General features: G+C 58.8%; 2 protein-coding genes across 2 annotated transcripts; both read right to left on the bottom strand.

Moving 5' to 3' along the window:
* Nucleotides 1-252: 252 nt before the first annotated feature.
* SPACDR (sperm acrosome developmental regulator) lies at nucleotides 253-6,362 on the bottom strand. The gene is made up of 3 exons (XM_080830126.1): nucleotides 4,923-6,362; nucleotides 4,404-4,736; nucleotides 253-729 (listed from the first exon to the last, which is right to left on the bottom strand). Exons 1-3 carry the CDS (start codon nucleotides 4,974-4,976, stop codon nucleotides 496-498), a joined length of 621 nt encoding a protein of 206 aa, XP_080686252.1. The 5' UTR covers nucleotides 4,977-6,362; the 3' UTR covers nucleotides 253-495.
* LOC308359247 (TSC22 domain family protein 4) lies at nucleotides 6,187-16,823 on the bottom strand. Its single transcript, XM_080830125.1, has 5 exons — nucleotides 16,408-16,823; nucleotides 14,952-15,987; nucleotides 12,468-12,634; nucleotides 7,274-7,322; nucleotides 6,187-6,880 (listed from the first exon to the last, which is right to left on the bottom strand). Exons 2-5 carry the CDS (start codon nucleotides 15,711-15,713, stop codon nucleotides 6,671-6,673), a joined length of 1,188 nt encoding a protein of 395 aa, XP_080686251.1. The 5' UTR covers nucleotides 15,714-15,987; nucleotides 16,408-16,823; the 3' UTR covers nucleotides 6,187-6,670.
* Nucleotides 16,824-21,605: the final 4,782 nt, after the last annotated feature.

Raw genomic sequence — 21,605 nt, 5'->3', positions numbered from 1 at the left:
TTCAGTAAAGGGATGCTGCTGCGACAGGTGCCAGGAGTTGCTGGCCTGGCAGAGCTGCCAAAGGCAATCAGCCCCCTGGAAGTGGGTTTGGGCCCAGGGCCTGGACACGGGGATCCAACCCCACCCCCCCACCCCTGGCCCAAACTCCCAAGTTACTCCCACACATATTTGGGCCAGCCCCTAAGGAGCCCCGCCCACCCCTTCTGAGTTCCCCTCATTGCCTCTGGCCATCCACAAACACACTCTACATTTACTCAGAAATATTTGATATTTATTTCCCAACATTTTGATAACTTTTTTTTTTCTTTTTACAAATTGAATAAACGGAATGAAGGGGAGTAAGTGGGACCTCAGGCCTGGACTCGGGCTCCCGATGAGAGGTGACAGTATGAAAACTTCTCCTCACCCACAACTCCCGGCCTGCTGCCCTAACCTCTCCTATCAACCTTACCTAACAGTGAGGTGGGGGCTTTTTGGAGAATGTGGGGTCCCCCCCTAGAGGGGACTCCGGGCATCCTGTTTCAGGCCCTGAACTGCCTCAGGTTGGGGGCCACCGTGGGCCCGGATGTGGCGCCGCCTCCGTCTCTCCTGCCTGCGGGCCAGCTGTCGCAGCTGTTTCCGGATGGCCCACAGCACCAGGTAGACTTCCCGCAGCATCTCAGCCTCCGGCGTCTCCAGAGCGGACCCAGACCTCATCTGGGAGGAAATGGAGGTAGAGCTCACAGAGGACTACGAGAGAAAGAGAGATGTGCACATGTCAATAGCTTGGTCTAGGGAGAAATCGCTGGTGATGAACAGCAAAGGCTTGTCTAGTGCTACCTCCTCCCATCAGGCCTAGCTCAGGCACCGCCTCCTCCAGGAAGCCTTCCCAGGCTGCATTAGGTGTTCTTTGTCTCTACCCTTGGGTTTCCCTCAAAATCTGGCATGTCATACGCTCTTTGTTCTGCAGACCTGTTTGTTTTCAACACTAGAATTCGAGCTCCTGAAAGACAGACACCATGTCTCACCCATCTTTGAGTCCTCACTAGGGCTGCGTGGAGACTGTGTTAAAATGAAAGGCGGGTTGGGGCACTTGGGTGGCTCAGTCTGTTAAGCCTTCAGCTCAGGTCATGATCCCACGGTTCTGAGATCAAGCTCCGTGTGGGGCTCCCTGCTTAGCAGGGAGTCGGTTTGTCTCTCTCCCTCCGCCCTGCACCCCGGCTTATCTCTCTCTCAAATAAATCAATCTTAAAAAAAAAAAAAAAAGGACAGAACGGCCCCCAACGTCCAACTCCAGTCCAGAGCCCCCTCCTCACCTCCAGGCCTGTATATCCCACTGCCTTCTAGATATCTCCATGCAAATGTCCCTCAACTCATCACTTGTTCCCCCAAGTCTGCTCTTGCTCCTTCATTCTCTGTGCCAGTGACTGCCTCCAGCCTGCTGACTTCTGTCTCTCCCTCCCCCTTCGCTGTCATCCAATCAACCAGATGGTACAACAATTCTACCTCTTAAATACCCTGCCTCTCCTCTTGTCTTTTTTTTTCTTTTTTTACCTTTTAAAGATTTTATTTATCTGACAGAGATCACAAGTAGGCAGAGAGGCAGGCAGAGAGAGTGGGGGAAGCAGGCTCCCCGCCGAGCAGAGCCCGATGCGGGGCCCAATCCCAGGACCCTGAGATCACGACCCGAGCCTAAGGCAGAGGCTTAACCCACTGAGCCACCCAGGCGCCCCTCCTCTTGTCCTCTTCTGACCCACCCATCACAGGGTGCCAAGTGAACTTTATTATTAGTGCTGTAATACCTCATTCAAGGCCCAAATAAGTTGGCTTGGTAGTCATCCAGACACTTCCCTTTTTAAAATTACATTTCTGACTTTGAGAGACTTGTAGTCCTATGAAATTGTGAAATACTAGAGTTCTCCTATGTTCTTCACCCCATCTCCCCCAATAGTAAAATCTTGCGAAACTCTAGTACGGTATCACAGTCAGGATACTGACATTGATACAATCCGCTGATCTTATCCACATTTCCCCCTTTGCTTGTACCCAGTTGTGGGTGTATTAAATTCTACCCAATTCTATCTCACATACGCAGGTTCATGTCGTCAACTGCCACAGAACATTTCCATCAACTCAAGAATTCATCATGTTGGGGCGCCTGGGTGGCTCAGTAGGTGAAGCCTCTGCCTTAGGCTCAGGTCATGATCCCAGCCTGGGATCGAGCCCCACATTGGGCTCTCTGTTTAGCAGGGAGCTTGCTTCCTCCTCTCTCTCTGCCTGCCTCTCTGCCTACTTATGATCTCTGTCTGTCAAATAAATAAACAAATCTTTATTATTTTTTTTAAAGATTTTATTTTAGAGAGGCAGGTGGGCGGGGGGGAAGCAGGCTCCCCGCTGAGCAGAGAGCCCAATGCGGGGCTCGATCCCAGGACCCTGGGATCATGACCAGAGCCGAAGGCAGAGGCTTTAACCCACTGAGCCACCCAGGCGCCCCAATAAACAAATCTTTAAAAAAAAAAAAAAAAAAAAAGGAATTCATCATGTTGCCCTTTTACAACCAACCTACCTGCCAACCCCCCAATCCTTAGTCCCTGACAACCACTTAACCATTCATCAAGTCTCCATTTCTATAATTCTGTTATTTCAAGAGTGGTATAGAATGTAAATACAATCATATGGTACATATAGAGGCGGGGAGAGTAGGCTCCCTGCCAAGCAGAGAGCCCAATGCGGGGCTCGCGATCCCAGAACCCTGAGATCATGACCCGAGCCAATGGCAGAGGCTTAACCCACTGAGCCACCCAGGCGTCCCTATATATAACCTTTGGGGATTGGTGTTTTCACTCCGCATAACTCCTGAGACTCATCTAAGTTGTTGGGTGCATCAATAATCTGTTTCTTTTTATGGCTCAGAAGTATTCCGTGGTATGGAGACATCAGTTTAACTATTCACCCACTGAAGAACATTTGGGTTGGTTTCAGCTTTTAGAAATAAAGCTGCTCTGAACATTCACGTGGAGATTTTGTGTGAACATAAAGTTTCTTTTATCTAGGATAAACGCAAAGAGTATGACTGCTTGGCATATGATGACTGCAGGTTTAGTTTTAGAAGAAACTACCAAACTGGGGTGCCTGCGTGGCTCAGTTGCTTAAGCGTCTGCCTTCCGCTCAGGTCATGGTGTCAGGGTCCTGAGATCGAGCCCTGTGTCGGGCTCTCTGCTCAGCAGGGAGTCTGCTTCTCCCTCTCTTTCTGTGCTCTCTCTCTCTCTTGCTTGCTTTCAAGTAAACAAATTTTTACAATCTTCAAAAAAGAAACAGGGATGCTTGGGTGGCTCAGTTGGTTAAGCCGCTGCCTTCGGCTCAGGTCATAAACCCTGGATCCTGGGATCCAGTCCCGCATCGGGCTCCTTGCTCAGTGGGGAGCCCGATGCTTCTCTCTCTGCCTCTGCCTGCCATTCTGCCTGCTTGTGCGTGCTCTCTCTCTCTCTGACAAATAAACAAACAAATAAAATCCGGGGTGCCTGGGTGGTTCAGTGGGTTAAGCCTCTGCCTTCGGCTCAGGTCATGATCTCAGGGTCCTGGGATCGAGCCCCGCATCGGGCTCTCTGCTCAGCAAGGAGTCTGCTTCCCTTCCTCTCTGCCTGCCTTTCTGCCTACTTGTGATCTCTATCCAATAAATAAATAAAATCTTTAAAAAAAACCAAACCAAAAAACCCAAATAAAATCTTCAAAAAAATAAATAAAAATAAAATCTTCAAAATAAAACAAAGAAAAGAAACTACCAAAATGTTTCCAGGGCGGCCACACCCCAACCTATAAGAGCAGGCGAGCTTTGTTAATTCAAATCTGAGAAGCTGAGATACACTCTTCTGCTCAAATGTCTACAAGGGCTCCCATCGCTCTCAGGGTCAAATCCAAACTCCACAGATGGCCAACCACTCTGCCTTGTACAAGCTGGTCCTTGGCCCCGGGACTGCCCAAACCCATCATGCTGGGCCAGCACCCTCACCCCAGCCCACCTGCTGTTCTGTCTTCGCAGAATGCACCCCGTCACTACCTCCCCCACTCCACCCCAAGATGGGGCCAAACCTTCAGATCTCAGCTTCACCCCCTTCTGCGGCTAAGGAAGGCCTTCCTTGACTCCCCGAGTCTGAATGAGAGGCTCCTCCTCTGGGCTCCCACAGATCCCTGACCTCCCGTGTCACACCCCCTAACACACTGAACTAACAACGCCCATGACCTTGTCTGTAGCTCCCTTAGTCGGGGTAAACCTTGTTCACCCTGTATCCTCGGTTGCCCACCTCAGTGCCTGGCAGGCACACAAAACCAATGTCCGCCAAGCGGCTGGAGTGGGGAAGGAGTCATGGGGGATCAGGCAGGGTGGGAGGCCCGCTGAGAACCAGGGGAATATGGTGCCGACCGACCTTCCAGCTGCACATCTGCCAGCCGCTCTGCAGGGCCGAGACCATGAGCGTGGAGACGGACTTGACAGCTGTCCGGGGCAGCTGCAGCAGGGATCGGCTCCCACGTTTCTGCTCCGCCTCGGCCTGAATCACTGATTTCACTGATTTGACCAACGTGAAGGCATCAGCTGCCTTGGGGGTCTCCTCCGTCTTGGAGACCTTTGCCTCCTCGCAAGGCTCAACCAACTTGAGAGTCTCAGTCACTTTGGGCGTCTTCTCCACCTTCACTACACTTTTCTGGGAGTCAGAGTGTTCCCAGACGGTGGGCTTAGCTTTGTGTTTCCAGAAGAAAACCTAAGAACCAGGACAGGGAGAGGAGAGAGAAAAGGGCACAACAGTTGGCAGAGAGGCGATCACAGACGGGAAGGGGCCACGACTGTCCCCACCTCCTCCCCAAATGAGTTTCTGTGACCTAGAGGTCACGGCCCAGCGCCTCCCACCCCAGCATGGCACGAGGAAGGGGGACTCTCTGAAACTCACCCAGCGAGTAATCTTTCGCCAAATCCATCGGAAGAACCTCATTACCGCAGCCATTTCTCCCAATACACGAGCACCAAGTAGGGGGCAGGACAAGCATTTGATACCAAGGGTGGAGGGGAACAGGCTGCAGGCCAGTGGCCACCACCTGAGGGGTCTCTTGGGAGCTTCAGGCACAGCCGAGAAGAAAGAAATAGAGAATCCAGGGGGAAAGCTTTCACTGACGACTCATCCTAAGTCCTACCTCCCCTCCCTGAGACAGGGAGAGGAGTCAAAGTGGATGAGAACTCAGAGGAAGGCAGAGTTCTAGCCCATTGTGAGAGCCTACCTGGCCCTGACCCCAACCCCCGAGGCCCTTCCAGGACCCACCCAGCCAATCCCTGCGCCCTCAGCCCTCCTTCCTGCAGGTGCAGGGAAAGGGAAATTAACATTTGCCGAGCGCCTGGTACTCACGGGACAGTCCCCACATATGATGTCACGTCATCACCCCCGCAGCCCTCCGGTAGGTATTTTACCCAAGAGGAAGCGGAGATGCAGAAAACACAAAAAACCTGCCCAAGGTCATCAATCTAGGGAGCTATAGGGTGGAAAGTCCACCCTGGGGCGGCCTCCGGTATCCCGCTGTCCACGCGGGTCCCCTTTAGTCTGGGGCCAAGCTGCTCCGAGACAGAGGCTGCTGCTCCCCCCTTCCCCACTAGATGGGGTCCTTCTCCCTACCTGCCTCTGCTGCCTGTGGCAGGAGCCCAGCCTAGGCTGTCAGGGAGGGGCCCCCCTCACCCACAGGGCCGGTCCTCAGCCAGAGGAGGGTGGAAGCCACGGAGGCCGGCCAGGCCTGGCGAGTGCACTGTGTGCCCGGGGGAGCCTGGCCCACACCCAGCGCGGAGACAAGGGGCCCATTCAGGGCCCCCAGCCCCGCCCCCAAGCCGCCACCGGGATCCAACCCGCAGAGGGGACACACTGGGAAGCTGGAGGTGGATCCTTCACAATCACCAAAGGACTCATTGTTTCCCTGCCCCCCCACCAGCACGTGGGCCGACGCCCCCCCCCCCCCAGCCTGGCCTGCCTGCCCCTTCCCAGGACCCAGGCCACTGACTCCCTTTGGGCCCTTGGCACACCACCCCCAACTCTTCTGACCACTCTAAGCCACATTCAATGCCCCCCTAGTCTGGACAAGATCTCCAAGGGTGCCCACAGCCTCATTCTTTCCCCCACAAGTGGAAATGCCACTGCAGGGCCCATCTGGACACAAGCAACAAGATGCCAACCTCCAGATTCAAGTTTCTTCGGATTTTTTAATTATAATTATTATTTTAATAACAACCTGAATCCCAGAACTTGCAGACTGTCCACACTCCCTCCCCTGGGCAGAGGAGAGGGGGTACTTTGAGGGAACAAGGTGGGGATGGGGTGTTTGCCAGGGAGACTCCAACTCCCCCAGTCCCCTACTGCCGGGGGCCCCAGAACACGGACACCTCGGGAGGGAGGAGGAGGGCTCCATCTAACACCCCATCCTGAAGCCCTCCCTTCTCCTCCAAGGCCTGGGGATGCCACAGCCCAGTCCCTGGGCACCAGGGGGGAGATTGAGGAGGAGTGGGGGGGAGGGGCAGGCCAATTCTGAGCCTTCAACTCCCATCCCCAGGGATCAGGAGGCATTAATTAAAGCTGCATAGGAAGAGGGGGCAGGCAGGCAGCTGGCACGAGGCCTGGCAGCTGTGGGAGCCCCCAAAGGCACATTGTGAGGGAAGGGAGGCTCAGACGGAGGGCCCGTTGGGCGCAGGGGGCCCAAGCCGCGGGACTCCCGAGGAGGGCAGCTGGGCCAGCTGCTCGGGGCTGGCCAGGGCACGCAGCAGCCCGTTCTCCTGCTCCAACGCGGCATTCCGCTCGGCCAGGTCGCGGATCTGCTCCTTCAGGACCTCCACCTCCTCCCGGACCGCAAACATGAGGTGGGACTTCACCAAGTCCTGGGGGCCCGGGGACAGACAAACAGTCAGGGGTCCCAGGCTACCCCAACCCTATCCCTGCCCCATGCCTCAAGGGCCTCGGCGTGACAGATGCCCCTGCTCCCAAGTGATGAAGGACCACTGGAGAAGGAGCAAAGCAGGGAAAGGGTGGGGGGGGGTCGCGGAGGTTTGTGGGGTACAAGGATGCTGGACAGAGACAAGGTCAGGGCCTGAAGGCAGAGATGGGAGCAGGGCCAGGGGCCAAGGGAGAGCAGGAGTTGAGGTGGACACAGGAGGGAACCCAACTGGGAGCACGCTGAGGGGCTAGGAGTTAGTCCTCCCTAATGAGGACAGCAGGGGTGGGGTATCAGGACAGGAGCCAGAACCTCCTGGAACCAAGATGGCTTCTCTTACCATGGCTTGTTCGATCTTGTTGTCAATGCCAACCAGGCTTCCGGAGCCACTGGAGAGACACAGGGAGTTGAGAGGTGAGGAGGGAGAGTGGGGGCCAAGATAGGTGTCTGGACACCCCAGCCGGCTGCCTTCCAGGTGCTTCTCCGAGCAGGCTCCGGCCTCCTGCACAAACCCCACTCGCTGCAGCCTCCCACCCACACTCCTGCCTGTACCTGTGACAGTAGAGAATCAGGGAGAGGAGGGTTTTGTCCATCCCCCGGCGGGGTGAGGGTCGCTGCCCAGGCCCCCCCAAGCCCCGGTGGGGTGGGGGTGCAGATGCCCCCCGGATGGGGGATGCTCCCCGAGGGGAGCAAGGAGAGGAGACACAGCCTCTTTTCCGGGGAGGCCCTGGAGCCATCCCCACCACTCGGGTCTCATAAGATGACACCAGGGACTTGACAGAGATGCCTGGCTGGGCCATCCCCAAGGAAAAGGGCTTTAGGCCCCCTCCAAAGGGAGAGGGCTGTATCAGAAGGACTGCCTGGGGGGCTCAAAGCCCCCCGGGGCAGAGCGGGGTCTGGCCGGTGCCAGGCAGGCAGAGAGGAGAGAGTGCTTAGGGGGTGCTTGTCTGAAAGATATACACCGCCCCCCAGGGCAAAGCCTGGCTGCTATTGGCTCCTCGGGGACACGGGGACCCCCTCCCACTGTCTCCACGGTGGGCGGGAATTCCCAGGCGCAGTCAGTGCCAGTGTCCCCTTCTCACCCTGGCACCAATCCCAGAGCAGAGGGAAAGGGGCAGGCTGAGGGAAGTCAGCTGGTGGGCTGGGTCAGGGGAGGGGCTCTGGGGCCAGAGGCCTGGGTCAGGGAGGGGTGTGAAGGGTGAGGCACAGCCTGGCCTGGGGACACCTACTGGAACCTCACCACGTCCGCCCCTCTGGGCGAATACTGGCCTCCCTCAAGCTCTCAGCTCCACTCAGCTGGGATGGCGGGCATTTCCGACACACTTGTCATCTCCCTTGGACTGTAAGCAACCCACCCCCCGATCCCAGACGCAAAGCCCACATCATGGGTGACCCCTGGGGCCTGGCCAGAGAGGGTCTTCCTCCCCCCCCCTCCCACGGTCAGGGAGGAGAGAAATGGAAACGTCACCAGGACAACGAAAACAGCATTGAAAGACAAGCGCAGGCTCTGGGTGCGGAACCTGGGTCTCGGGTCTGCAGTCTGGGGACTTGGAGGGAACAGAGGCTTGAGGAAAGGTGGGAAGAGGAGGCTGGAGGTGGGACATCGGGAACAGGAGCAGGGGCTGCTGATCCTTGGGAGCAAGGACAGGGGAGAGCAGGTCTGGCTGCAGTTTGTGAAATGGCCAGCAGAGGTCGTCTCAGGCCCGGCGGAACGGTTCCCAGGGCCAGCCTGGGGATCCCTCAAGCATGTCTAATGCTCCGAAGCCAAGGGCCTCCGCGAGGCTTTCTGGCTTGCCCTACCCCCCAAGTCTCCCACTTGTCACCATGCAGGTCTCAGGCTCCTGCCTCATCCTAAGCCTCACGACCCACCCCTCTCCAGCTTCTCCCTCGGCCCTGGGGCCAGCTCTACACGCAGGCCTCCCCATGCTGCAGCATCCCTCCTGCCCTGAAGCCCCCAGCTTTGTCCCTCTCAGAGTGGGTGGTCTCAACACGCAGCACCCCCCACTCTTGTGCTCCCTTGTCAAGCCCTTTCTCCTGATTGTCGGCTCCAGCTCGCTTCTCTGTGGGGGGAATGAGCACTCCATTCAAGGTGACCCTTGGAGGCGGCCCTGGAGCCAGGAAGGGAGCAGGAGGGAGCCGGGAATTTTCCATTTCCTGTCCAAGCTCTGGGTGCAGAAGGCGCTGACAGGTGGAGGACCAAGGGGGTGACCAGGCCTGAGAGAGTGGGACAGGGTAGGGTGAGGAAAGGACACGGGGGCTCCTCGGGCTGGGGGTGGGGAGGTGGAACGGGACAAATTTAAGAGTGGAGGCTGAGCCAGCCAGCTGGAGAGCCAGGGCAGTTTTTTAAGCTATTTCGATCTGAGACACCTGGGTGGAGACTGGGCGACCACAGGACCCACCCCGCAACACACACACACACACAGAAGGGGAAGATTCACAGGAACAGGAACACTGGCCTTGCTTGGCGGACACTCAGGTAGAGATGCCAAGTGAGTTGTTTGTACTTGCCAGAAATAAAGGAATAATACAACAATAAACATTTGTTGGCTGATAGATGACTATCTCCCGTTTGTCTAGTGCTGGAGAGTTTTTGACAGGACTTTCCACTGTCACATTCTAACGTGAACACTTCAAGGGACCAGGACTCTGGCTGGCAAGCCAAACCCTCCCTTTGAGAGCCTTCCCCGCCTCATAGTAAGTAAGCAGGAGGCACTGGGTGGGGATTCCCGGGCAAAGTCAGGACCCTGAAGCTTGGAGCTGGCCGGGTGGGATCAGCCCTAAAGACGACAAGCCCAAAAGAAAACTGTGTGCATTAGCACAAAACGCCCCCTCCTTCAAGACACTTGTTGCCACCTTCTGGGAAAACATCATGACTTTTAAGTGTCCAAAACAATGACTTCCAATGTGAGTGGGATTGGGCCTGCTTGATATGCACAGCATAGGATTCTGGCCGGCAGGAGGACTCTTGGGTCCTGGGACAAGGACAGCTCTAGAGGCTGATCTTCCCTTTGAAGGTCAAATGAAACAGCCTTAAAATGCGATCAGACAAAGGACAGGACACCTGGGAGAGGTGGAAAGGTTCTGATCATGGGGACAAGAGCCAGCCCCACTCCCTAGCTATGCTCGAAGGAGCCTGCAGGGGATGGGCCGGAGGCCAACCTAGTGGCATCCGGCTGCCCTCACGGTACTACTCTCTCCCGGATCTCTGGTGTCTTGGGGTGGGGCCAGGCCAGAGTGTGTGTGTTGGGGGGGGTGGCTTTTTGCCCAGCTTAGGAGAGCTGTCCCTGCCCCTGTCCAGGAGAGAAAAGGCTTCCTGGAGATGACTGCCCCCTCTTCTCTTGGGACACAGGCATCCCAGGAGAAGAATGGAGAATCCGGCTTCAGGGTCAGACCCAGGCTCTGAAGGCAGTCCTGGTACTTACTAGCTTGGTGACCTTGGGTAAGTTTCTAAAACCTTCCTCCTGAGTTTTAGCTGCTTCATCTGGGAAGTGGGGATCATGGGGCTGCTTCAGTGACATAAAATGTAGCAGCCGACCCCAAGGAGGCAGTGGATAAATGTACTTTTCCTTTCCCAGGTCCTTGGGATTCATTCCCTATATAATGCCTAGATCCCCCATCCTGGCCATCTACCCCCACCCCCCAATCCACTCGTCTATCCATCCACTTATTCAAGTACGTTCCAACTGCCAGGCCCTGCTGGGGACACAAAGGTTCCTGCCACCCAGGAGCACGTGAGCATTTACCATTCACCAGGCACCCTCTGTCCTCCCATCCCCAGACTCTGAGATTGGCAGGCATCCCCAATTTCCCATCTGGGATCCAGGCACTCAACTGTCCAGCCCACTTTCCCTCTTGAAAGGCCCCATGCCACTCAGACCCTGTTCTCCTGCCAGCTCTGGGCACACCAGACAGATGAGGTGGGGGCTTCGTGCCTCACTCATTCCAGGGGACCAAGGGGGTGGCCCAACCCAGTCCTACCCTCCTGGCCCAGCAGGGTGGGGCAAGAGAGGGGCCGGGCTAGACCAGAGCCCCAGAGGCTCGGAGTGGAGCAGGATAAAGTAGAGGCTGGGTGCCTGACCGGTCAGACTGGGGTGTGGGGAGGGGGTGGGACAGAGGGAGGGAGGGAGGGGACGAGCCAAAAGAATAGAGCTGAGAAGGCTCCTGGAGGCTGAGCCCTCTAAGGAGAAGCAGGGAGGCTGGGCTCTGAAATCAACAGGGGTGGGGAGGGATAAGAAGCCCTCGTGCCAGGGAACCTCCCAAGTGGGAGGGAGTGAGGGTGGGAAGCACTGAGAATAGCAACGGGGTGGGGGGGGGGCAGGTGACTCGCCTGGCCCTGGCCAACCTCACACCTCATACATTCCTGAGAGCTGGGAGCCCAGAAACGGCACTGCCCTGCCCCGCTGTGTCCCTCATTCTCCACCAGCCACCACCAGGCCCTCGCCCTCCAACCCACTGGCACCCCCCACCCCTCCCCTTTCCTCTCTGCCGCCGCCTCCCCGCAAGGCCACAAGCCCCTTCCTAGGGCGAGACTTAGTCCCTCATTCCAGGGCGGAGGGGATGGCTGGGGGGGGGGGGTGGGGACGCCTCCCGTGCGGGCAAGCAGGCAGGAGAGACTCCCTTCTGCAAGAGGTGCCCCCATCACCCACAAAACTCAGGGCTAAGCCCCACCCCCTAGTTCCTTCCAAACAGGAAGTCCCTCCCCCAAGTCTCAAACAGGAAGTCCCACTCCTCCCTCCAAAATAAAAGTGGTGACTCCCCAGCCCTTCTATCAGTCCACGGCCAGAAGGGAGCAGCCCGCCTATCTGACTCGCAATTTCGTTCCTCCCTTTTCAGCTTGCTGACATTCCTATGTTGAAACCTGGCCCTCGACACAGGAAGTTCTGCCCACCGTGCCTCGGAACTGGACGGTCATTCTCCCCTGAAGGGCAAACCCCAGCAGATCCTGCTGTGCCGGGGCTCCCCGGCATCCCACAACCATCCTCTCCCGGCTCCCGCTTGGCCGCGGGGGGGGGGGGGGGGGGCTCGGCCCTCCTGGTCTCCCTAGCACAAGGAACAGAACCTCAGGGACGCACTTTCTTGGTACTAGAGGTCCTAGGATCCTGAAGTAATGCACGTGGTCCCTAAGGATGTCACTCCGAAGGCAGGAGTTCTGGTCCCCTCAACAGTAGGGAGAGGGAGGCACGAACGGGAAGGAGACCCACTCCCTACTCTCCTCTTCCGTGCATCTGCCAGTAAATTCTTAGGGTTGACCAAATGATTGCTAAATCTGCAAGAGTTCTGGAATTTGACAACAATGACTCCCTTCAAACTCTAAAAAAAGCCAATGATCTGACAATCCTAAGCCAGGGAGTCCCACCCAGCTCTCTCCACAGAGAGGGAGTGGGTCCCAGATCAACTCTGCCCAGGGGTTGTGCCCAGGCCAGTTTTCTCTGTTGAAGACGTCCTCCCCAAATTTTAACTTGCGGGAAGGACAGCCACCAGGCAGTTTCATGCGGCTATCCCAGAGGCTGGGTAGGGACCCAGAGCCCACCTACCTATCATCATCGCTGTCCAGGTGGCCACTGATGGCCAGCATGGAACGGGCCAGGCTGAGACTCTGGGCTGCCGCTGCTCCAAAAGGGTCTGGAGACTTGCGAACCAGACTGGCATCAGAGAACAAGTAGAGCGCTGGGGAGCCGGGGCGGGAGTCGAGCGGGGGCACCTGAAGACAGAGAGGTAGGAACGATCACGTCAAGGGCAAGAAAGAAACCAGCCACCTTACCATCTCCACATACCTCCGCTCTCTTCTGAGAGCCCAGGAGTCCTGCCCCAAAGGCCTTCTCTCCCCCAGGTCTGGTGGAGGCACCAAGCAGGTATCAGAGACAAGGGCAACAGTGCCCATCCTGAGGACTGGGTGAGCAGCTTCCAGAAAACGGCCCATGCGGAATCAGAGTACCAGAGAGGGGCTCTGGTCTGCACCCAGCACCCTTCCACCAGCTGACCCAGGACCCCCCCAGTCAGAGGCTAGTCAGAGGGTGTCTGCCTTCTGTCACCTGACTTAATAAAGCGACTCAAATGTCACTTCCTCAGAGAGCCATTTCCCCATCATTCGACTAGTGAATTCCATTGAACTGTTCTATTTTTTTTTTTCTTAAGAGCACAGAATAGTATCTGAAATTAAAGTATTTTTGCCTCCCTGCTGCTGGAAGGTAAGCTCCAGAGAACAGAGTTTATGGTTTGTGCAACAGCTATTTGTAGAATGAATGAATCCTCAGAAACTTTTCCTCCCCCACCCCCACCCCCACCCCACTCTATCCATTCTAGCCTCTTCTCTCAAACTTCTCGGACTCAGGTGAAGTTCTGCTCCTGCGCTGGGCCCTGGGGCAGGGAGAGAGCAGTTGGGTGGCGGATATGGGCGGGGGGGGGGGATTGGGGGGGAGGCGGAGGCTGGGCATGGACCCACACAGCCCAACAGGCGCTGGGGGTGGCTGCAATGGGCGGGGGCCACAGGAACAAGCCGCCTCTGTGAGGCCCCAGGAGGTCCGGGCTTCTCGGAAAAGCCAAGAACAGAGAGTCCAGAGTGGTTAGAAGGACAGAGCAGAGGAAGGGGGCCCAGGTGGTGTCCCCCCCTCCCCCCCACCTCCTCCCAGCCTCTCCCTTGAGAGAGAAGAGACATAGGGGAGTGTGGAAGGTAGCCAGACTCAGGGCCAGGAAACAGCCGCACAGATGCGTGCACACAGGGAGGGATCAGGATGTGGGGAAAGGCAAGGGGTCTGGGGTGCTGAGGAGAGAGGGAGGTCTGCAGGCCCAAGGGAAGCTCAAGCAGGGCTTAAGGACACAGAGAGACTGGGGCAAAGGGGGCTTGCGTTGGAACAGGCTGGGGACAGAGACCAGTAAAGGAAAGAGCATCTTCTCCCCTGGGGTAGGAACGGAATGAAAGCTCCCGAAAAGTAGGGGGCGCAGCATGAGAGATGTGAGCTTGAGGCCAGGAGGGGGTGGGGGGAGCCGGTCCTGACCGGTCCTGACAGGGCCCAGACATCCAGTCCCAGGTTATTTTTATACTGTGGTTTGTGCCCAAGGCCAGGAAGGGGGGAAAGTTCTCATCCTCACACTCCCTGCCTCTCCTCCTGAAGTCCAAGGTGTTATTTTCTCCTTCAGGACAGACACATCTATCCCCCACATCCCTGGCTGCCCACGCCCACCCCAGGGACCCAGGCATCCTGCCCCCCAGCCCAGACTTGTTCCTCTTTTGGAGACAGGAAGCAGAAAGAGCAGAGGATTTAACTCTTTCTGCATTGCTTCCTGCCTCTCTCCCACTCCCTGGTGGCCACCCCCAGTTATCAATGGTGGAGAGGCCTAGATCGGGGACCAGAGACAGACAACGGGGGGGTGGAAAGGCCAAACCACCAAGCCCCCAAGCCACCCAATTCCTCAGGTCCTTGGAGACATCTGACTTGGGGCAAAGCTGCAGATGAGGCTGGCATGGGCGGCTAATGAGAAGGCAGAGCCCCATCTTTGGAAGGGCGCTGCCAGGGAGTCTCAGTGGAATGCCCCCCGCTGACCCCTCCCCGCCAACCTGGGCAGCTCCTTTCCCAGAGACCTAAGCACCCAGCCCCACCTGGGACCTCCACCCTCAATGCCAGAAGCCAGAAGGGTTTGTGAAACCAAGACAGAAGGTGAGGGCCAAAGGGAGGGGGCCACGTCTCTGTGATGGGGGGACAGCACTGGGCTACGTGTGAACGGAGATGGGGGTGGGGGGGACAAAGGTGACAAAGGCCAAAGAGAAAGAAAGAAGTGGCAGAATGTAGGGGCAGGGGGAGCCTCAGAAAGAATAGAAGGCTGTGTGAGGGGTAGGGTGGGTTTCCCAGGGAGAGGGCAGGAAAGAGGGGCTACCAGACCTGACAGACAGGTGTCAATCAAGTGGGGAGAGGGTGGTATGGAGGTGGGGGCGGGAAGGCCCAGGCTGGAGGTCAGGCCCAGCACCTCCCCCCCCGCCCCGCCCTCAGGTATCTCCCCCAACCCCAGAACCCAGCTCTTACCTGCCCCATCTCCTCTGGAGCAGCCAACTCCATCCTCAGCCGCAGGGCGCCATCCTTCGATCGGGACAGTGGAGGGGTCCCCGACGCCGAGCCCCCAGCCTCCGCCTCCACCCTCAGGGAGGGCAGGGGCGTGGCAGCCCTGGACGTGCCAGCGCCCTCCCCAGTCCTGGGCTCTGGGGGGCGCTGCTGGGGTGGGGAGGCTGACAGCGGGGGTGTCTCCACCTTGGCCTTGCCAGGCCCTGCCAGCTGGCCCAGCCCCCCGGTGAAGGAACGGGCTTGAGGTCCAGGGGAGGAGGGGGGCGGACGGAGCCAGGAGGTGGGGCCCTGGGACAGGCCCGGCTGCGGGGTCGGGGCACCAAGGCCCAGGCTGGCCAGCTCCAACCTGGAATCCAAAGACCTGCCCCCAGTGCCTCCCGAGGCCCCTCGAACTCCCTCCAAGAGCCGGCTGAAGCCGGGGGTCTCCAGGTCTCGCTCGTAAACATCCACACACGTCCAACGGCCTCGGCGATAAGGCTCTCCCAGGCCGTGGGGCAGCTTTACCACCCGGAAACGGGAGGCGGGGGCCCCAGGCGGTGGGGAGCCGTTCCGGGGGGTACTCTTGCCCCCTGGCTCGGGGTTGGGCTCCCCGTTAGGCAGACGGGGTGGGGGCCCGGTGGGGGCCGGCAGGGCAGGGGGCTCGGAAGCCCCTGGGCTCCCTGGGCCCTCATAGTCCGTGGTGACGCTGGTGATTTGGAAACTACTCTTCTTCTTGCCCCCACTCATGGTCCCTGGGGCTCAGGATTCGGCCAAGGTGGGCGGGGGGTGCAGCTGGGGCTCCTCGAAAGGGCTCAGGCACCCCTGGAACAGGGGGGCCACATGGCGGGGGCATCAGGGCCCCTGGGGACATCTGAGTCCGACATGGCAGAAGGGCCTTGCAGGAACTGGGGGTGCCTGGTTGGGGAAGGGAGCACAAGGCAGGGGAGGCGGGGGGAGGTGGGGGCAGGGGCAGGTTTTTCCTGCCGCTGGTGCTGCCCAACTCCAGAGCTGAGTTTGCAAACTGGAAAAAGAGAGAGAGAGAGAGTGTGTGTGTGTGTGTGTGAGAAAGCAGTGGGCAGGCCACCTCCGGGGCTTCCTCTCTGGGGAGCAGGATGGGGGAGGAAGGGGAAACCACCAGAGACCCAGAGACAAAGAGACAAGCAGAGACGGAAGAGACTCGGAGACCCCAGCGGTCCCAGAGAGTAGGAAGGAGCCGCCCAGACCCAAAGTTGGGCATTTCTTGTCTGGTATTCAACTCACAGGACCGAGTCGCCCAAAGGCGGGGGGGGGGGGGGAGCCTCCAGGGCCTCGGCTGAGCAGGGGTGAAGCTGCTGCCCAGAGGCCTCTGCTGGGTGTCCAGGCCCCCCGCACCCCAACTCCCCCATCCCTGGAGCAGGCCCTGCCCCGCTGCCCCGGCGCCCCGCCCAGCCCAGAGCCCTACCTCTCGGCCTCGGCCACCGAGCTGGGCCGGGGGTCCCGGCCGCCTAAGACGTCGGGCTGTCCTTCCCCTGGGGCCTCTTGGCCCCAGCAGCGTGGGGGGCGCAGTGGGCGATCAGAGGCTGTCCGGTCCTCTTCGGGGGCCGCACTTCGCCCCGGAAGGCATCTCCGTAAAAAGTTTGCTCTCCGGAAAAGACGGCACCCCTGCTCCTTGGTGGAGCCCTGCGCGGCCTCTGAAGCCCCGAGGGTCTCCGGACCGGTGCGGAAGGGGCGGCTCTGCCCCCCGGATCCTCCAGGTGGAGCCGCCTGGGTGGCTGGGGCGAGTGGGTCTCCCAGATCTCCCCCGCGTGGCACGGCTGCGTCTCTCTCCGCTCCTCAGCGCCTCTCGCTTCGGTCTCTCCGCCTTTCTCTCTCCGGGCTGTTGACAACCCCCACACCAGGAAGTCCTGCCTCCTCGGGCCTGCTGACTGCTCCTCTCCTCCTCCTCCTTCCCCTCTTCCTCCCCTTCCTCCGCCCCCCCTGCCTCCTGGGGCTCCCGGCCAGCTGGCCCGGGGCCAGAGCTGCCGCCGCCGCTGCTGGTGCAGTTGCGGCTGCCGCTGCTGCCGCTGCCGCTCCCGGGGCCCCCGAACGGGCTTAACCCCACACCTGCTGGGCCCCAGCCCGGCGCTTCCTCGGAGGGAGGGGCCGTGGAGGGCGGAGTCAAAGGGGAGGAGTTTGCGGAGGCCCGGGATTCCCTGACTTGTAGGCACTTGCTGCCATTGGCCTACCCAGACGGAGGAGAGCGGGAAGGAACTTACCAACCGGGGGGCTCCACCGGGCTCCCCGCCACCCCATAAGCACCCCGCACACGTTGCGGTGCTGCTCCGCCGTTATTGTCGTATCTTCAGCGGTTTCCCCAGTAACTCTGTGGGGAAGGTACCGTTACTCTCTCCTGACCTTATTTTTAAAAGGTGCATCATGGTGACAGTTTGCAACCAGGCCCCCAAGCAGAGAGAGAAAGTACAGTACGATGCCCTCCCGGGTCCCCATCGTGCAGTTTCAGCCATGATCAACTCACAACCAGCCTGGGTTCATCTCTCCTCCCAGTACCTTTGGGTGTGTTGTGCTGGAGATTTTGAACCACGTCCCAGGAACCGTTGTGTCCCCCCTTCTGAGGTGTGGATATCGAGACCAGGAAGGTTCAGAAGGGCTGTCCATGGTACAGCTGGAATATTCTACACACTCAGGTGTGCCCTTGTCTAGCCCCCATGTAGAGAGACAAAGAGCTCTGCTCAGAAACATGCTGACTTGCACTTTCTTTCCAACCCTGGTCACATACACAGAGAGACGTCGGGTGCACACAGTCCCCCACACAGATGCACACCAGGACAAACCTGGCTGGCCCCAAGCACCCCACCTCTCCCATCCCACCCCTCCTTTGCTCTTGGAGGATCCACACATATACATGAAGGGCCCACTGTGTGATTGGCATGAAAAAATAAACCTCCAGCGTCCATTTTTGTCCTTTTTGGCACCCTCAACCTGCCATCCGGGCAAAAGCGGGGTCTAATGGCCACATCTGCCCTCACTCCTAGCTTCAGAAGGAAATGGATTCTAATTAATTTTGGTCAAATGGAGCTATTCCTGAGGACACTGAAAATTCCTCACATTCGTCTGCTTTATATAGTGATCTCACAGATTCTCCAAACAGTCCAGGGCAGGGATGGGGTCAGTTTTGAACTCCAGTGTTTCTGCGGAGGAAACAGAGGCTCCACGGCATTCAGTTATTTATAGGCCTGAGGCCTCAGAGCTAGTGTTTGACGGCACTGAGGCTAGGACTGGGCTGACACATCCCTCCTTCTTCAGCTTGAGCTCATGGAAAAAAAATTTTAAAGATTTTTATTTGACAGAGAGAGAGAGAGAGAGAGAGATCACAAGTAGGCAGAGAAGCAGGGGGTAAGTAGGATCCCCGCTGTGCAGACAGCCAGAGGCTGGTCCAGATCCCAGGAGCCTGAGATCCTGACAGGAGATAAAGGCAGAGACCCAACCCACTGAGCCACCCAGGCACCCCTAGCTCCCGGAAATTTTTAACCACTCTTTAGGCTTGGGGGAAAACAAAATGATGCCTCCTGCCTCCACGTTTACATATCCTGAATTTCTTGGATAAAATGCATCTGCACTCTGCCTCTCTCCCTTCCTGGTAACAGAGGCTACCTCAGCCAGGTCCTAAAGGCCTCCCAAGTTCTGAGGTCCAGGAAGCAGCCTCCCATACCCCCCCCACACCCCCCACCTCTCTCCCCTCTGGCAATACTCAGAACACAGCCCCGCTGCTCCGCCCCCAGATCCTCCTTCCTTCAGCGCTGACTTGCTACAAACTACTCAAAATTTATCTCTGGACTCTCCCCTTCCCACCAACTCAGACGCTCAGCCTCAGCTTGGGACTCCTCCGTGTCTGCAGGCCCTGGACGTTGCTGGTCTCTGCAGAAATGTTTATTGAATGAATAAATAAAAATTCGTTCACACTAAGGTGTGAATGTGAAAGAACTGTTATGTATTTTAATGTGTTCCCTCTCCTGGGGGTAATCATAGCTCTTTAATGTATTTTCCAGCTTACAAATCTCCTTGTATTCCTTTGCTGCCCCCAACAACTTCATGGAGCAAGGTATGAGATGAGGCCATCTCTCAGAGAGCTGGTGTGATTTCCCCAAAGTCACACAGCGCCATCTGCAAAGATTTGCCATATAAAGTAACGTGCACAGGTTTGGGGGATTAGGGGTGGGGATCCATTTTTCAGCCACTTAAAGGTAAAACCCAGCTCCTTTTGCAGCTGATGTTCGGCAAAGGGATTTCCGAGGGAGGATTTCTCGGAACTAAAGACAAAGGTGAAAGGGCATTGAGGAGGGGGGGCGCGAGGTCGCGACCCTTAGCGGCCGCCTCGACCACACCCGGGGCCGTGGCCGCGGTGGTCCCAGTCAGAGGCGGATCCCCGGGACACCCAGGACCTGGCGGGCGCCGCCGCGGAGTCAAAGGTTACTGGGAGGATGACTTGAGCCGCTGGGGCGGGCTGGCGTAAGCCTTGGAGCCCAGGCCATGAAACAAGGTCCGGGCGCCAGGGAGGCCCCAGGGATACGCGACCAGCTGCAGAAGAGCCAGCTCTGGCGCCCTCCCCGCACCTGGGGGGCTGCAGGAAGATGGGGCGCAGCCAGGGGAACACGCCCCCTGCTGGGCAGAGACTCGGATGGTAGGGCTCACGACTCTCGGAGCCCCTCCGCCCGGAAAGCGGCACCCCCTGCCGGCCTCGCCGCCTCACTGCACTCGGGGCCCCGCAGCCGCAGCCTCGCCCCGGCCCGACGCGGGGTGCGCACCCGGAGAGCGCCAGGCGCACACGGGGTACGCGCGGGGGTGCAGGTCCCGGGCTGCCACTGGGGGGCGCCGCTACGCGCTGCGCCCCGCTTCGCTCCGCGGGGGCCTCGGACACCGAACCGAACACCGCCCGGCCGGGCAGAGGCCGAGGGGCGACGAGGAGCGGCCGCCTCAAAGCGGGGGCGGGCCGGCGGCAGGTCCCCCGCGCCCCGCGACCTTTCTCCGAGTCCCCCCGCAGGCTCGCCTGGCTCTGCGGCCCCCGCGGCTCCCAACCCAACCCGGCGGCGCAGCGCGGCGCGGCCGCTCCCACTCCGTCCTTGGAGGGTGTGGAAGGGTGGGTTTGGGGCCGGGGGCGGGTCTGGGGGCGGACCCGGAGGCGGGGCTGTCTCTGCGGCAGGGCCCAGCTCGGCTCCCCCCGGTCTCTCTCTGTCTCTCCTCCTCCCTCCTCCTGCTCCGGGCGGAGCCCGGCATGGGGGGGCCGGCGCCCGGCAGGCCAGGTACGGTGATGTGAAAATTGGGGAGCCTTGGTGCGGGGAGGTGGGGTGGGGGGGACAGGGAGTAGTGAGGATTGGCGGGGCGAGAGACGGAGAAACCCAGGGTAGCAGGACAAGGAGAAGGGGAGGGGTGCCCGGGAACCTGGGGCCCTTGGATGGAGAGGGGGATGAAGCCGCCAGGTTTGGAACAAACAGGGAAGGGAGAGGACGGCAGTAAGGAGGGGCGCCTAGGAGAAGAGGTGAGGCCGACGGCGAAAAGGAGAGTGTGTTCGGGGGGAGGGAAACCAGAGCAGATCTGGAGGCCGCCGCTCAGAAGGTAGCTATGGGGCCAGACGGGAGACCCCCGGGTGGGATTGAGGGCAGGGACTGGAAGAGGGAAGCCGGGAGCCTCCCAGATCCTGGAGGAGGAAGAAGGGGATCTGGGCCATCATCGAGGGAGGTGGAGACTGTCACTGAGGGGCCGGGGCGCAGGCATAGGGGTGGACGGAGGCCCGGGGCCCAGGCAAAGGACTGGAAGGGAAGACTGCCCGCAGGGAATGGAAATGGATGGATGGGTAGTGTTGTAGATGCCCAACTCCGAGTGCCCCCCACCCCTTCGCCAGCATCCCCACCCTGCCCTCATGACATCCCCAGCCTCAGGGCCCGAGAGGGGGTGGGGATTCTGACCATCTCCCCCTTCCCCAGTGGGGTACAATGTACGCAAGTAGGCCGTAGCAGAACTCCTTGTCTGTAGGTATGTCCAGCTCCCCATAGCCGGTGTGTGTGTGTGTCTGGAGGTCTGTGTGTGCTGTGGGTGTGTCGGGGGTGTTTATGTCTGTGTGTGTCTGCCTGTTCCTAGGTTGTGTTTACCCATCTGATCTGTGTCTGGTCCTCTCTGTGTAGATACGGGTCTGTGGCCTGGTGGTTTGTGTGTCTGAATGTGTATTTGTGTGGCTGTGGGGCTGCTGTGTATTTGTGGGACCTGTCTGTGTGGTAGATCAGGATGTATTTACAGGATGGGAATCTGTGTCGAGCTGATCTCTCCGGGATGTGTATCTGTGGCTCTGAACACCTTTGTCAGGGTGTGTGACTCTGTACACATATCCTGTCTGTCTGTCTGTCTGTGGGTCCTAGAGGCGGTGCTGGGTTTTCTCTGCTTTCATCTGTTTTCCACTCTCGGAGGACCCAAGTCACATCTCCACTCCTTTCTCTCTTTCTCTCTCTCTCTCTCTCTCTCTCATTCATTCCTGGCCCCCGCCCACCCCACATCTTTCTTTTTTTCCTTCCCATCTCCCCCACCAAGTGGATCCGGGACCCAGGGAGGGCCGCCCCCCGGGCCTGGTGGCGCTGAGCAGGGCCCCCCAGCCCCCACCTCCTGCCCCACGAC

The sequence above is a fragment of the Martes martes genome (genome assembly GCF_963455335.1).
Source record: "Martes martes genome assembly, chromosome: 18".
Taxonomy (NCBI): Eukaryota; Metazoa; Chordata; class Mammalia; order Carnivora; family Mustelidae; genus Martes; species Martes martes.
The sequence above is the reverse complement of the archived record's forward strand: the minus strand, read 5'-3'. Positions and strand labels throughout refer to the sequence as shown.

Bases quoted from the DNA above. Each gene is read 5' to 3' on its own strand.
- LOC308359247 (XM_080830125.1), bottom strand. From the start codon at position 15,713: ATGAGTGGGGGCAAGAAGAAGAGTAGTTTCCAAATCACCAGCGTCACC. The intron at 7,323-12,467 runs GTAGGTGGGCTC...GTGTCTCTCCAG, and splicing joins CTGGACAGCGATGATGATAG to TGGCTCCGGAAGCCTGGTTG. The intron at 6,881-7,273 runs GTAAGAGAAGCC...CCGGGCCCCCAG, and splicing joins ACAAGATCGAACAAGCCATG to GACTTGGTGAAGTCCCACCT.
- SPACDR (XM_080830126.1), bottom strand. From the start codon at position 4,976: ATGGCTGCGGTAATGAGGTTCTTCCGATGGATTTGGCGAAAGATTACT. The intron at 4,737-4,922 runs GTGAGTTTCAGA...CCTGGTTCTTAG, and splicing joins GGCGAAAGATTACTCGCTGG to GTTTTCTTCTGGAAACACAA. The intron at 730-4,403 runs GTCGGTCGGCAC...TTTCTCTCGTAG, and splicing joins GGCAGATGTGCAGCTGGAAG to TCCTCTGTGAGCTCTACCTC.